This window comes from Haliotis asinina, chromosome 3 (genome assembly GCF_037392515.1).
Source record: "Haliotis asinina isolate JCU_RB_2024 chromosome 3, JCU_Hal_asi_v2, whole genome shotgun sequence".
Classification (NCBI taxonomy): Eukaryota; Metazoa; Mollusca; class Gastropoda; order Lepetellida; family Haliotidae; genus Haliotis; species Haliotis asinina.
Window position 1 is genome coordinate 7,976,152 of NC_090282.1, and position 17,593 is coordinate 7,993,744.

The window sequence follows — 17,593 nt, forward strand, 5'->3', positions numbered from 1 at the left end:
AGGGGGGTGTGGGGGTCTCCCCCACTAGTAGATGGCTTTATTAAGTTGCGCGTCCATAATAACGTACAGATATAATTTCAACTTACCAGCGGTTTGAGCCTTCTTAGTAATCTGGATGGTTATCCCTTCGCTGCCGTTATCTATACGGCGCCCGCTACCGTGCAGTTTATCATCATCCGTGGATCGCATGTCCAACCATAGGGCGTACTTGGTGGTCAGGTATTCACCGATCTGCACGGAGCCGAGGTCCAGGTCCTTTGTTATGTAGTCCCCCACTGGTAGCTTTTTTATCTCATCCCACTGCTGGTGTGGTCTCATACCATGACTGAACAGCTGGTTGGGCACGCCCTCGATGGTCACTTCCACCTTTTCAATCTTGGGGTTGAAAAACTTCTCGCTGTCCCTCCAGAATGGATCGTAATCCTCCACGGGGACGACCAGGATACCTTTCATCGATCGCGCCGGCACGTTCAGGTTGATATTCCACACAGTGTCGCTCTTATCTCGCATGACTGATCTATGCCTCAGTACGCGATCGTATAGGATAGCCATCTTCCCAGAGTACTGGCTTCGAACCTGCCTGGCCAGCTCCGGGCTAGTGACCATGTCGAACTCCAGAGAGATGTTGTCTATGGCATAACTGGCCTCATCACCGTTCGGCGTACGCACTACTTTGCTATAGTCGTTAAACGTGAGCTCGTATTCGAGCCTATCACCCAGCGCGGCCTGGTAAAACGGCGCGTGTCCCGTGAGCAACTCGAAATCGAGCGGCACGCAGAATCGATTCCCGTATGCTAGAGCGATGGCCTTTTCACCGTCCGATAGCTTGTCTTGCTGGTCTTGCGTGAAGACATACCCTATGCGCGCCCGGGTTGATTTGCTGATACCCTGGTACACATCATTGACTCGTTCTCCCTCGCTTTTCCAGAGATCCTGTAGCAGTGAAACACGTCGCTGTCGTCGATGCTCAGCACCTCGTTACCGCTGATCTTGACGGTCGTTTTCTTGATTATAGCTCGACCCACGTTCCGCACTAGCTCGCGTTTGTCGTTGTCGGAGGTCAACGTGATATTGAACGCCAGTCAAACAGTGCCTGGTACAATGAGGTCATTCTCACCAAGGTTTGGAAATCTAACCAGCAGAGTTTGATTCTGGTCTATCTTGCTGGGATTGTTGGTGATGGTCACCGACTGTCGCACGGCTCTGGCTCCTAATGGCTCTCTCAATCTTCTGAAAGGATCTAATTTTCTGCCGTACATTGTTATATAAAAGAAATATATTTTTAATACTAATGGATGAAGACATACCTATGGATGATATGCCGGGCGCTAGTGCCCAGGCATTCGATGATGAGCAGGAGACCTCATTTACTAGTTCACCATTGAACCAAGAACTCTTGGAAACAACGGTAAATGATTATTACGAAAGTTTAAGAAGAGATAAAAACTACGTTGAACCACAGGGTCGATACCATAAGAATTTTTTTATTGATACAAAGGGTGTTCTACGCCTTAAGTCTGACCCAGGGGTTGACCTCTTTAACAAGAGCAATAAAAAACCACTGGCCTTGTCAACTCTAGCCAGCCGCCATGGTGTCGAATTTATCCGTAAAAATCTAAACATGAATGATTACGGTGGTGCAATACCTAAGGCCGTTAAAGAAGATCTGCAAGCTACCAGATCCCACCTCACCACTAGAGATGAAATGACACCACAGCGTGCTACAGAAGCCTCGGACAGCATAGAAAAACTGTTGAGCACCTACTGGGACAAACCGTTACCGGGGTTTGACTTTCCGGTAAGGGAACTGCGCGGCTTAGACGAAGCCGTGAAACGCGTGCGTGGAGAACTCGTGAACAACATGGGGAAACTGAACGAAATCGACGAGCACATCGCTAGGGAAAAAACCAAACTCAACGAAACTGAAAACGATGATATGAAGCGTCGTATCAATGAACGAATACGTGATTTAGAAGACGAGAGACGTACACGATTGGAAGCCGCTTCCTCGAATCGTGAACAGCTTCGATCCCAGATCAGTCGCATTCGGGAAACAATCGATAGAATACTGAATGAGGATACAACTTTAGCCAACAGGATTCGGATATTATTCCGGGAGCAAGGGATCACCATCGCCAGCATTCTGACTGCATTGGGTTTCATCATATCAACCCTGGTGGTGTCACTGACAGGGGGAACCCCCACACCTGCCGGCGGGGGAACTCCCACTCCCACAGGCGGTGGTGTTAAAGACTGGATAAAAAAACTGGGGGAAGGCCTAGCTAAACTGGCTGGTAAAGCCGCCGAAGCCCTTCCCGGCATCCTGGGTAGCATCGTCTCGTGGTTGTTGAGCGCTCTGTCTAAAACTGCCATGTGGCTCAGTCAAAACCTGTGGGCAGCCATCGTCGCCGTGGCGGGTCTGGTGTACGTAGCGGCTAAGAAATCTTTAACCAAATAAGCCCCAAAGTTACCCCACCAACCACCAGGGCCGTTTTACTATCAATATGCTGCTGATAGGAGGGTACCCCCACATGAATATGGGGGTGTGGTGTTGGTTGAATTTTAGGCTCCGGGGGTGGCGCCACTATACCCTTTTCACGTGGTGGGATGTGTGGGATATAGGGGGTGTTAATATCGGGGTTGATACCCAACTTTTGGTCCGCCGTGGCTATGACTATTTTGTTGTTATAACCCACCACTTTTTTTATTCTCAGTTGCATATCACTCGGAGCCATGTACAACCCCACGCCGAATACGTAATTGACTTTCGATCTGGCGTATTCTAACACGTTTTGGTAACGGTCGATGGCCCTCGGGAGATCAACTGGAGAATTGATAGCATCATCAACGTTGGAAACGAATTGTGTCTGAGCGTCGTAAGCAGTTCCCTTACCGAGGATGTTGGAACGCGTCATCGACTGCGCACCCAACAGCGCCCACACGTACGTTCGAATCGAGTCGTTCAAGCGTATTGTACCAGCACGAGTGAATTCTTTCGATGTTTTTGAGATCATTTTAGTCCAGGCTGTGGCTGCATCAGGATTGGTTTGCTTTATACAGCTGACATGGATCTTTTCATTCGTTGTGGGGCCTGTAAATGTATGTCGGTTTGGGTTGTATGAACCATCTTTAGAACCGGCATAATATGTTCCGGACCTGTAGAAGTACACGAGAACTATACCGAGACCATGGTTCACACCAGGAAGGCGAAAGTCTTTATTCGTTGGAATCTCAAACTCCCCACAAATACGTTCATAAGCGCGTCTATCATAGGGGTTATTCGTCATACTCCACGCTTTATCTTGGGGAAGAGGAGCACTTATTTCCTTCAATATTCGTCTCGTTTGATAATAAATATGAAACAAAATAACCGCCTTACTCAGTTCGTCTATACCGTAGTCTGGTGTCACACCCGACCCTGTCGTCGCACACCACACAGCAAAGTTGAGTTGGTTCTGCCAAAACTGCATTGGGTTTTGATTCCAGTTTACCACCGCCTGCGCGTTATTAACGGACACGATATAGTTTTCAAAGATATCAATAAAGGTTGTTTTAAACCCCGTACCATCTGCATTCACCACGATTTTCAAGTGTGCTAAATCCATATTATAATATATAAATTATATATTATAATATGTACATAACACTTCCAGGGATAACGAGCGGTGAGGCCGTTCAGCTGACGCACGCGATCGATAACACGTCAGGTCAACTCGAAGTCGCACTCTGCGATATCACCTACCTACCGCAATGGACTAACATTAATATCAGCAACAATAAGCTGTTCGTCAGTGGAACTCGCAGCCAGATAACTGACGGCTACTACAGCGTGTGCTCTCTAAACGACGAGGTCTTCAAACCCCTGGGAGCCGAACTCAAGATGAACGACTCAAACGGTACAGTGGTGTTAATCAACAACGGAAGAACCTCATTGAGGCTCGGCCGACCATTAGCGAGGATACTCGGTATGTCTCCTGACGAGATAAAACCAACAACAACCGTCACAGGTACGAAGTTACCCGACCTAGTACAGTACCGAGAGCTGTACATTCATCTCGATCAGGTGAGCACAACGTACAACATTCAAGGAGGTCACCCTTCCACTATACTGAGAGCAGTGCCGGTGAAAACTGAGAAATACAACGACGGTAGAACCGAGTCATTTTCACCACGGCAGCATAAGAGATTAACTCAGGGCAACATACCTGAGCTGACAATATCGGTGTTAGATATAAATCATAATCCTGTAAATATAGGATACCTCAGCTTAACGCTTCATGTAAAATGACCAGCGCACAAGGCCCCGGAGTGAAAAAATGCGTCAATATCGGGATCTCCGACCTCGGAGACACGCGCGGTTTCAACGCTCCCGGAGTAGATGGTAAATCGTACGCCTTGCAACTGAAAAACAACATTTACAAACGCGTTGAAATCCCCTCCGGTGGAACCCTAAGTGATATGATAGATACCACAAGAGCAACAGTCAACACTAAGTACGCCCTTGTCAACACCGGTAATAATAATTGGGTAATATACCCATCGTTCGGTGGTAAACTGTTCGACTTAGACGATGTTGAGAGCACTACCGTCGTCCAAAACAAACCATATATGCTCGTCTTCACCGAAGATGACAAGTGGGGTGTTGTTACCCGATAAAGACGACTGGTTTCTCAATATTAGACTCGTCTCCCCTTACGTGTTCACGGATAACAAAGACAACCACCTAAACAAAGTCGTGAACAATGGAACCCTGCTCGTGGCTTACGTCCCAACTCAGAGACGTAGCGTAGTAGTCAGCCCAGTCAACACTATAGCAGCCCACATGCTATCGAGTAAACCGGCCATACAAAACGTGAAATTGCAGGTGGTGTCTGAATTCGAAGGCGTGGTCAAGGCACTAGAGAGTCTACCGGCAAACGGAACACTGATCATCAAAGTCTACCTAGGGGAACCATCGGGGAATGATGTCGAGATCGTGAAGGGGATCAAACTCGGGTGGGGCAAACAACATCAGTTTCAAGTTTGCAATGTTTACGTGCGGACGGGTGTCGACTCCAAGACCAGTCTGCAGGGGGTCAACGTGATCGTGGAAAATAAGATATCACTAACCAATATCTTCCTGCCTGACAACATACACTTCATAGGTATGAAGTTAACCCCTGAATTATTATCAGAAAACCAGTTGGAAATTATATCGTAATAGTATAATAATGACCAGTCATCGTCCCAACACTACGCTTAACGACCTAGGAGACACGGAGGGATTCGATCAGCCTGGTGAGGAAGATGAATTATACATCCTGCACTTCAAAGACAACGTGTACAGACGGGTGTCGTTATCAGATTTAAAAGAGCCTAAATGGCTGCTCAACTTAACAATCACCTCACCTTATATCACATTAAAAGAAGAAAAGTGGGGGTACATCTCTAAGATTAGGAATAACGGTATCTGGCCCGGGGATTTCATTACGGAAAATAAAGCAACAGTCTCGATAGATTCTCGTATTGGAGAAAAAAGTGGGTTACGTTCTGACACAGAAAGTAAATTAACATTTAGCAGTAAGTTTTTTTTACCCAAGGAGCATCTTGATCAAATAAACTACCTCTACACAATCATCATAGAAGTCGTCTTTACGTATTTTAACCAGGAAAACTCCTCGAAAGGACGCCAAATTTTACCCGGGTTGACAATACACTGGTATAACGAACACGTAGGTCAATATTGCCGTATTGTTATACAACGGAATGACCCGGGGGGTCCTATAAACCGCTTCATAAGCCTCCCTGGGGTTTTTATTACAACAGAAAAGTCTATTGGCTTCACACCTATTATCATTAATTATGATCTATCCCTTGTAGGCTTCAAATTCATTCGTGAAATATTAACTGAAACCCAATTAAAATATTTTTCAAAATATATATTATAGATGGGTCTGTACCCAGTCGTAGAGGAAGTAGCGAAGACGCTGGAAACCGTAGATGGGTTCCGCTTGAGGCAGTTATGTGATGTGAAACGTCAACTAGAACAAGACCGTGACACGCGGAAAGCACTATGTAAAAAATATAATAGAGCTTTCAATATCGTGGACGGGGCTGACACTACCCTTATGGCAACCAGCATGGGACTAGGGGCGGCAGGCGTTGGGTTGTTAGCTACCATCGTGGCCGCACCTATAGTGCTAGGTATTGAAATAACAGCTGGGGTGGCAGGGTTGGCAGGGTTGGCGCTTAAGTTAGTATCACGCAGACTTAATCGTAAGGCATTGAAACATGACGAGATCAGGGTTCTGGCCGAAGCAAAGCTGAACACAGTGAGTGAGCGAATTTCCACGGCACTCTCTGACAGTAAGATCTCAGAAGAGGAGTTTCGTTCAATCCTATCTGAACTCAAAAAATATAACGGAATGAAACAAGATATTCGGTCCAAGTCTCGTAAGTCTGCTATCAGCGAGGACGAGAAAAAAAAGTACATAGAACAGGGGATACAAAAAGCCCAGCAAGCCTTTATTATGAACACCAAAGAGATCGTAGGCGGTTCACGTTAAACTGTTTCATCGATATAAACATAACATAGGGGAACACGAGGGCGATAGCCGTAAGCGGGCCACCGATCCTATATGGTCAGTCAAAACTTACAACATAGATAAAGTGGATATGAAAGCCGACGAACCTAACTTATACTACTTGAGGGATGGGCCGGGTAGGGGGTTTGTAAGAGAAGAATTATTGATCGTACCGTACGGCACAGTGTTACCTCCAACACACGTTAAGTAGTAGGGGTAATAGTAGCAAGAGCTAATGGCCCAACCAAAGCCTTATTTAGTAAATAAGGCTTTGTAGACACTTTTCTTGAAAGTGTTTTAGAACTGTCATTCCCTATACTACTCGGATATATTTAGTATGGAACGTTTGTTTCTTTTGGAAATCCAGCTTGCCAAAGCAATACAGTGTTCCTGCTCACATGTGAGAAATCAAATGAGATGATTGGTAGTTTGCAAATATTTTCCTTGATATTTGGATAAGGAAACTAGGGCACACACGTAGGTATATGTACTAAGAAGTTGTTCAAATAGGTTTTTCATGCACACTAATCGTAACACTGCTTGAAAGTGCAGCAAAGGATTTCCACCATTATGACCTATGAAGATGCTGCATTGTGTGTATGTTAGTGAACATTATGTGGCTCACCTACTACTATGGAACAGCACAGTTGAAGATGTTCTTCTTGGAGCAACCTTTGCAGGATTATTTAAATCTTAGACGAATCTCCACCATTCAAACATTTGTGAAAGCTGCTTGCAGTGACAATTTGTATAATGCTAACTGTAGGCTGCGTTAAAAATCTGTGTTCATGTCTATAGTGACAGAATTGCTTTATGCTAACAGGACACCACGTTGAAGATCTGTGTTCATCTCAACTGAGTTGGGACATGACACAGCAGTATGTCATGCAGCCTAGTCATGATTTGAAAACATCAGGCTTCACACCCACATGTTATCATTCCTACAATAAGTCCCTCTCATATATCAGTTTTAAGTCTTGCACCATCCTTCCTGTCTTTTCAGTATAAGAGAAATGTATCAGGTCTTGCAAAATCTTGCAAGGTTTGGGAACATGTCTGTACTTGTTCAGATTCTTGTATCTATTTAAGTCGAGGTGCCTCGTATGGGGACAGTGTTGCTCTTGTTGGCCTGTGAGGTGTAGCCGTGGTCTTTCCAGTGTTGTAAGTCTTCAAGTTCGTATTTAGGTAGGTAAATGTATTATCATTGTGTACACATCTTGACCAGTAGATCAGCCATGTCAAGTGGTGCTTTGATAGTGGCCCACCATCCTCAGTGTTAGGCTTGGAGTCATGGGTATGCAGATATCAAGGCCAGAACATGAGAGAGTTGAACAGGAAGACAGTTGTGGACTATTTTTAGCTGAGCTTTTTGTGGAAGGCAATTAATAATATTTTTTCTGAGTTTCCATGTAAACGTTCTGGACTTAGTCTCAAAAGTGAGCAGAGCTCAAAAGCTTCTTAATATCTTTTGGTAAAACGTGGCAGATATGTGTTACAGACCCCAAAGTGGTGGCTTTTTCTTTGTACAGGTTTTTGTGATTTATTATTTTCTGGGTTTCCATGGAAACGTTTCGGACTTTGTTTCGAAATGGAGGGATGGGCTTCGTTTCGACAGCACAACTCGAAAACCATTTCATATCTTTCAAAAGATCTTGGCAGATATGTGAGACAGATCATGAAATGGTGACTTTTGCTGATGACAGATATATGGCATTTATAGTTTTCATGAATTCCATGGAAACAATTCAAACTTTGTTTAAAAAAAACATCAAGTAACTGTCAGATGATTTGTCCTTTGAAATGTGGGGGCCTGGGGGGATATGTCATCTTCTGATGACTGTTGTTTTCTGTGTCCGACAGTACTTCACTCAGCAATCTTTTTGTTTCAATCAGTTCTGCTAGGTCATTATTCTATGTCATCAAAAGAATTGAAAAGTATCTTCAGGATATTTTAGATGCCACTCATGTTTTCAGAATATGAAAGGATCTGAAGCACTAGTGGTTAAACTTAGGTGACAAATCTGTAGTGGTGTGAAGTCATTTTGTTCTTCAGAATAAACATATTAGTTGATATAGGTGAGAAGGTATGCATGATGAAATGGTTTTGTGAACCACTTAGATCTTTGATGGGTTACAGTGCATAGTATGTTTTGATAATGTGTTAAATTTCTTTAGAGCCAGTGTGATTGACTTATAACATTCTGAAGGTTGTAAGATAATATGCTGGAGCGATTATTTTTGTGTTAGAATATGTGGTAATCAGCGTTTATAGAGCCCTTCCCCAACTAACATATGCACCTGTTGCGTTGTTGGTGGGTGCGTCAGGCTCTACATTATGTTGTATGTGCCAGTGCAGGTGCAAAATGTGTTATGAGCTGAACATGCTAAAAAGCATGGAAAGCAAGAATTTATAGACTTGTGACCTTTTGAAATGCTTTTGGAAACAACTTTATTCCCTTGAGCATAGCGATAATGTTGTGCTTTTGAGAGTATTCTGTAATTCCTCAAGCGTTTCATGGATAGAGTCAGGTTATAAGTCACTTCTACATTGTTATTTTAGGAACCTGTTTGAATATATCAATCTTAGTGAAAGTTAAAAAGAACAAGAGGAAATGTTATAATCTGAAGAAACATTTTTTGTCAATCTTTTTGTTGGTGTACCATTGTTATGGTCGAGTTATAATTTGACTGAATATTGCCAATGTGACGTTAAATATTATCTCACTCACTATAATTTGATAAATTGAGAGAGATGGTGTAGCTGCTTAACGTTGATGTATTGTAATATCAGGACCCACCAAAAGCTCCATGTGATGCCTGTATTCATGTATTTTACTCAATAAAATCACACTTACTCCATTAATTACAAATACAGGAGTATAAACAACTCATAAGATTCACCTAAAAACCAATAGCTCAGTAATACCTTGCATACTTTACTCAGTGAACTGAACTGGCTTGTGTATGATAATTTGTTTGTGCCGCCCAAATTCTATAACAGGGTCAACAAATGTTAAGTGACGATTATATATGCATATACTGTTATGGCTGTAGTCACTGTCCTGAGTTTACTGTAGTAGACACATGACTTCCTTGTTGAGTGTTTGAATAAAAATGGCTTCCAACTATTTGGCAATACGAGAAATACCAAAAACTTAGGCCTATAAAGAAGCATTTGTATTTATGTATTTAGTAGTGTTAATTACCCAATAAGGATAAGAAACTGTGCAAAAGTACTCAATGTGTAAAAGTACTCAATTCTGTAAACTAGTTGGAGTACACAAAATGCTAGTTACTCCTCAAAACAAGCAGTTACTTATACATATGCAGACATGGGAGTAAATACCCAATTGCTTGAAAAATTATTTAGAGCCCTGCCCACTTCACTGATTTCACAGAGGATTATGAAACAGGTTTTGATTTTTTGCTATAGTAATGACTTGGATTGCGTAAGTAGATGCAATGTTGATGAAACCAGGGATGATCAATGTTTTTTTTGTGTGTTATTACCTTTGCTCCAGCACTGGAAATATATTGATAGTCTGTCATGTTCCTAATATCTGAGGATATTCATAGTACACATAATATACCCTTTCAATGTGAAATGTTGACAAACAGAATGCTTAAGTAATAAATGTGTTGTTTTCAGACAAGATGGTTTGGGGTGCAATTGCGGGCTTCCTTAGTAGCCAGGTTCTGGGTGCTCTGTGGTACGCACCCTTCCTGTTTGGGGGTCCATGGATGAAGGCAACCTTCCCAGGAAAGTCGCAGCAGCAGATATCACAGATGGGCTTCAGTATCGCCTACACTTTCACTCTGGTTTCTTCGGCAACACTGGCGTTGCTCCTTCAGTTTATTCTCATGTGAGTCCGGGAGAATCTTCTTTATCCCCTGATTGTCCAGTAAATTCCAGCAGCACCCTTCTTTATCCCCTGATTGTCCAGTAAATTCCAGCAGCACCCTTCTTTATCGCCTGATTGTCCAGTAAGTTCCAGTAGCACCCTTGAGTATCCCATGATTGTCCAGTAAATTCCAGCAGAACCTATTCATATGCCATGATTGTCCAATAAGTTACAGTAGCACCCTTCCATATACTATAATTTGCAAGTAAATTCCAGCAGAACCCTGCTATATCCCATGATTGTCCAGTAAATTCCAGCAAAACTCTTCCATATCCCATGATTGCCCAGTTAATTCCAGCAGAACCTTTCTGTATCCCATGATTTTGCAGCAAGTTCCAGAACCCTTCCATATCCCATAATTGTCCAGTAAATGCCAGCAGCACCCTTCTGTATCCCATAATTGTGCAGTAAATTCCAGCAGAACCCTTTTGTATCCCATAATTGTCCAGTAAATGCCATCAACACCCTTCTGTATCCCATGCTTGTCAAGTAAATTCCAGCAGAAACCCCTGACTCATGTATGTTCCATGCTCAGACTGTGCTATAAATTATAGCTGAAACCTGTATCAGTTATGACAAAGCACAACTCTCTGCACACCACAATAGTCGATCTACCTAAGTGGAACAGATTCCTGTTTGCACCAACCATTGGTGTCACTGAGAGGAAACATTTCAGGAAGCAAAAAAATTGAGTGTGTGTGAAGACGTTTTTGTTTTTGAATTAATCTTTGCATAAACTTGATTTTCAAATCGGAATTACTTCCATATGTTGAATACTCTGCAAGAAAAGAAACACAAACATGGTTTTCAGATGTATCCTTTATAAATTATGTAAGTAAACAACTTATAATAAATTGTTCAAATATGGCACAAGACAATGCCACTGACTAATGTTCATCATGGCACTCCACCGAATGTTAAGGTGAGGGTCATCTGTTCTCAATATCTTGTATGGCCTTCATGATAGTCCGGGAATTCCTAATATCACCCCATGGAATCAATCAGGCTACCATTTTTTGCAGAGTATACATTTACTGGTGAAGCATTGTATATGGTTTATTTCATTGACACCTCTAGTGCAGTCATCAAATCAATTAAGCAGGATGTTTAGACTATTTTATAGATCTGTATATGTTCATACTTTAATAAAGTTTTGCATTTGCTACATTCCTGTGTATGTCTTGTTAACCTCCATTGATTCCAGTTAACCTCCCTTGATACTCGAGCCAAGTTGGAAGTTGTTTATCAAGTTGCTGATCACATTCCAGTAGTCCATAAATCTAAAGATAAATGATGAATTTTTCACTCGTCGTGCTAGTAAAAGTCCAGTAAAACCCTTGCAGCGGATGCCAGCATTGTGTATTATGATTCCCAGAAAAGAATCTTTGATACTTTGACAAGCTCCTTACAGCCACAGTCACAAAGCAAATGTTGAACTGGTGTATTACTGCTAATGATGTGACAAATCTACTCGCTACAACGTTCATATCATACAAAGTGTGAATGTATGTGCTAGACAAATACAACATTCATATTGAAGGAAACAGCTCAAGATTCTCATTTAAAACATATTTGAAGGAAAGCATTAAACATTCATGTAATGCCTGTGTGCTGCCAAATACTGCATGTTTTTTTTAATTGTTTTCCATATGTCTATACTGAACTCAATAGACAGTATGTTGTTACTCCTCTATATTTGTCAGAATACACATTCAACTGGACAATAGGTACACATGATGATTCTTTGTCTGTTATTTGTGATTAATGGTCAGTTCCTTGTGCAGCCTCCTCCACATACCTCAACATTGTGGGTTATGATCCTGGGCCAAAATTTCGAGGCTCTCCTAGTGCTGAGATTGTCGTAAGTGCCATACATTAACATTTACTTACAACTACTTAGCACTAAGAGAACTTCGAAAATCTAGCCCTGGCTCTCACTTATGTGTCCAGGTTTGTCTGTACCATATCATAAGCAAACTGGTAAGCGTATTTGCAGAACATATTTCTACTATATTCTGGTTTTGGACTAGTGTATGAAAGTTGCAGACTGCGATTACATAACAATACATGTATAATCAAGAGAAATTGTTGTCAATATGTATTTTGGGACTTGTTTATTACATTCAGTCATTTTGTCCACAGCACATTCCTGAAGGTGACATCGGTTGAAGTTGCTTTGAAAACTGGCCTTGGCCTCGCCGCTTTGATGACCCTGGCTGATCTCTCTCACGTCTGCTTCTCCAAGCGGTCCATAGTGGCATTTATTATTGACCGTGCTTTTGATGCCCTTTGCCTTGCCATCACAAGTGCATTCATTGTCTACTTTCAGTAGATCTTAGATCAGTATCTGGGATCAAATTCAGATTTCACCAAAAGGAAAGAGGAATGAAGAATATTTTTTTTTTATTGTCTGTTCAGAAATACCCGGTCATATTTTACAGGGTTCATTGTCAACTTTATTGGGTATTGTACAATGTAATTTTTGCTCCTCATTGTCATCAGATCAGTCGTTTACGAAAGCAGTTGTTGGGATGTGTTAACTAGACAGAGCTAAGGATTCCTTGCAGTGGAATTCCGTAGTGCAGTTATAGAGGTAAATAGGTAGATATATGTTTCTTATTGTTTTGCATATTCTCTGAATATAGCTTTTTGTTACATTTTACCCTTAGTATGACTGCTAAGAAGTCATTTATAGTAGGTCACACCTAGGGATCTTCTGCCAACAAATTGTATGTTATATAATTTTGTTTTATGTTGTCCAAACTTATTTTTAGTTTGATTTTTACAGGACTTTTAGAGGAGAAATATTGACTGTTTTTTTAGTGTTTCAAATGTTATCTTTAAGTTTTGTGTTGAAAGGTTTCACGATATTGTTATGGAATTACCACTGTTTTTGTTACTGTGCTCGAGAGTTTTATGCAATTTTCTTGAATGCCAATGTCAGGAAAGTCTACTTATTACTATTAATAGAAACATCACCCCATCACTTGCCCATACTATGTTGGGACATATAATTAGTGGACAGAGATAATTATCACAGAGATAATTATCTCTAGTCCTAATCATTCTTTTCATAGGTTGTTCTATTCATCAGTATTTTGTGACAGTTTTGAACCAACCTCTGAAAAGCAAACATTGTCCATATATATATACATTGTCATACATAGTAGATACATTGATAAATTCATAGGAAGAAACAAATATTTATATTTCATTTGAAATGCATGTCTTCACTGTTTTCTTGTATCAGAAGCTCGTTCATTGTTAAAACATTTCTCATATTATTATTTCATTGCTGTGGTGATAACTCTGGTAGAGGTTAGGTTGACTGTTAGGCATTAGCTGGATGCAGATCAAAGTTATGCGCGTTTCAGTCACAGAAACATTGTTGTAAGATGTTACGCTGTTAATAATATATATCATTCCTGGCCTCATTAGTCACCACTGACTGATATGGTTCCAGCTGGCAGAGGTCATGTTGTGTACCTCAGACTGGAATTGCTTACACTTGTTTAGATAGTAACTGTGGCAAAACCTCACTCATTCATTGATTCTTAGCAAGAGGACACCTTGCCTAGTAATCTTAGGCTATTAGAATTAAGTTATCAGTTTAAAGCAGTGTTCACGATGGTGTTTCAAAGTAACAGGACATTGGGTCCTGTAAGTTTCAGATATCTGTCTGACCCACTGAAAATTCACAGGACCCACAGAATAAAGTTAAACAAACAATTCAGATATTACATTTCTTATAACTGGCACTGAAATTATTAACATTATATGATAACAAACATAAGATTTCTAAACAGCAAACAAGTGTCACATGCCGCAAATAACAACTTCACACAAAGATATTGTGAAATATTCAGCCAGACCCTGGGGCTGGTGGGTTGGTGAATTCTATCTGACCACTCGCGAATCTGCCAGATTTGTCAGAGGGTCAGACGCTATTCGTGAACACTGTAAAGGATATTAATGTTTTGTTGGATGTGTAAGGGCCTGTGGCAGAACAGACCTTGTTTTATCACCACAATTGTGTTCATTGTTCTTTTTAGCTTGGATATCCTCCTCAGCATGTTTGGCAGTATGACCGTTACTTGGCCCTTAGTGTCAGGTGAGCTGTATATTTTATATGAAACAGGACAAAAAGAAATTATTCTTCCTTTGAGAAATTTACCTTCTAATGAGGGAGGAATGCAAGTATTTTGGGGATATGGCCATGGAGTCAAGAAAATGTCAGCCTGTGTATCGCGAATAAACACAAATATCTGCCTATTGGCAGGATAATTTCCTTGTCCAAAATTTAATAAAATATGCACTGCACCTTTAAACTTGCCACATACTTGTAGCTGTCAGTAAACAAAGCATGTGTCAAGTGCATTGTGCAAAATTAACATCCAAATGAAGGTCATGTTATGAGGATGACATTTGATCTTGTAGAAAATGATTTTCCCTGATATTTTGCTAGAAAATAGTAGTTTCTGAGTACGGTATAATGGGAATTTACCAATTTTTCAGTTTGATAATAGATTTGGAAATACTTATATACCTTTGCAGCTGATTGTATGTCAACTTTTTAGTGCCATCATTTTATGACATTGTACCTTTTGTAATTCAAATAGCATTAAATTTTCTTGAAATACTGATTTGCTCTGATTGATATAGAGCCATACCAACTGACTACGATTCAGTCAGGCTCTGGACCAGCCAGCTGTTCGAACCATAGGGGCATAGATCATTGTCCATGTTAACATTCACTGGTTTGTCGGGAAAGTTGAAAACGACTGCATCCATTCACCACTGACCTGGATTGAGGAGGTGGCTTTGAGTTAAGGTATTGTTCTGATCTGGATTGAGGATAAATTGATGTATGAACACAGATATTGATGTGGGCATGGAGGGTGAGCTGTCCAAAAACCTTGGTGTTGAAATCTTGGAGCTAGCACTAGTTGCAGGCTCTTTGGGTGTTGCGTCACACACTCCTAGTTTGCAGTACACATCACTGAACCCACTCAGCCGATGGTAGGTGACCAGATGGTGTACACTGGAACAAACCTACTGACACCTGGTTGTGGCTATTGCTATTATCTTTGGACAAAATACAGTCACTATATCACTATATTTCCCAGTCCACCCAGGTAGGGATATGTTCAATTTCAGTTTCAATGCTTTATTGTTTTCAAGGCCTCATGACCCATAATACATTGTTATATATTTTTTGTACATTAATTGCTAACATGCGTATCAGAGATATTCTCTTATATGAAAACACATTATACAGATATTTTCCCAACATAGACAAGTGGTTACAATCAGTAGAAATCAATAATGATTTTGAATTATCAATATTTTTGCTATGAGTGGAAATAAATGGAACGTCCTTACAGATTCTTTGTACAAAGGACAATGATATATAGTATGACATTCATCTACAAAGAGAATACATAGAATCATTATCTTGATAATCACTTAAGCCTTTTCTAATACACTGTATGCCTAATCGATTAAAACAGGATCTCAATAAGAGAAGCGCTTTTCCATATTTAATATTTTAACATTGTATATGTACAGTTCTGGAGAAAGTGAATGTTTTATTAAGGATTCTAAGATGCGTCGGCGAAAGATCAAAGGCGCCGACAATACTTCATCAGACGATAATGTGCACTTTTTGCATTACGTCACAATGTGTTGACGTCACTGCACCATTCCAGTCTGCCCCCTCGTAATCGAACTTTTTTGTATTACGTCACAATGTAACCGACGTCACGATGGATGTCAGCTGCCATCGCCTCGTACAGCCTTCCACTGCTTCGTCGCATCCCGTTTCTTGGTTTGCAGTTGCACCACACAGCCAACATCACTGTGGAAATATTACATCTATGTTTTCCGACGGATACAATGTCTCATAGTTCGACTCAAAATCTTAAAGAGACACGGTAATGTTGGCAATGTTTACATTCCCACAATGCAATTGTGGAATGTCGCATGACTTGTCAGCTTCCTCTGAATGTACTGATCTAAACTTCCGTTGGAAGTAGAAATGAAGAGGTCATATTGCCTTGTATGGTTTAAGAGAATCACGGATGTAATTAAAATGATCTAGGGAAGATATTTAACCCGAACATAAACCATCACCAAACTGTTCATCATTTGTATTTTCTAGTAACCTTTGTCTTAACGTAGGGGGCTGACACGTCAAAAGAACAGCGCGTCAGTTAGCCCTGTGCGAGGATTCTTAATTTAGGTCACGGACACCGTCGTTTGTTTTCTGCCATAGATTAATCGAAATTAGGCGTAGAAGTTATTGAATACGGCATCTTAGAAAATACAGTTCGCTCTACCACCATGTATAGTTTAATAAAGCACACTTTCGCCCTGAACTATTATAACGTCAAACCTCTCGGACGCAAGAAATAAAATTGTAATGACGCTTTATCAGATAGCCCAGAATGCCAATCTTGTCTGGTGCAGTCAGTTACTCTTCTGAAAAACATTTAAAACATATCAATATCCTCTATCCCATGTTGAATCCATACATGGCAAAACCCTTAAGAAAATAATAGTTGCATTATATTAGTTGCCCAATTAGACCGTTTCTATTACAGGATTGTTTCATCATAAGATACGATCGGCGAGGATATCTATATGACGGCATGGAGATTAATTTCAACCAATATCTAATACAATTCTTATATGAGTTCACATATAATGGGTATCTCCCACATTCGCCATACAGAGCAATATTTGAAAATGATTTACTAACATTAAATAAATATCTACAAAATGATCGGTGAACAATTTCTAATTGGTTCATTTCCTTGAATCTCCATATTTCGCTACCATACATTGAAGGTCCCGGGGTAGAATAGGCCTTCAGCAACCCATGCTTGCCATAAAAGGCGACTAACCATCGGTTCCCAATTGCACAGATCGATGCTCGTGTTGTTGATCACTGGGTTGTCTGGTCCAGACTTGATTATTTACAGACTGCCGCCATATGGCTGGAATATTGCTGAGTGCGGCGTATAAAACTAAACTCACCAAACATTATAAAAGGTACATACGTTTCGCATCGAACATCTTAAAGGCATCTGTAATGTCTATATTAAACTTGCGAATAAGACATTTCAA

The 17,593-nt window shown here is 40.9% G+C and overlaps 1 protein-coding gene across 3 annotated transcripts in view; it reads left to right on the plus strand.

The window, feature by feature from the left end:
- LOC137277413 (uncharacterized) overlaps positions 1–15,108 on the plus strand; it is a 278,114-nt gene extending 263,006 nt beyond the window's left edge. For all 3 annotated transcript variants that reach the window (XM_067809128.1, XM_067809126.1, XM_067809125.1), the window contains exons 2-3: positions 10,213–10,426; positions 12,608–15,108. In XM_067809128.1, the coding sequence (XP_067665229.1) occupies positions 10,218–10,426; positions 12,608–12,797 (399 nt within the window). In that variant the 5' untranslated portion in view covers positions 10,213–10,217 and the 3' untranslated portion in view covers positions 12,798–15,108. The remainder of the gene's footprint in view (positions 1–10,212; positions 10,427–12,607) is intronic.
- Positions 15,109–17,593: the final 2,485 nt, after the last annotated feature.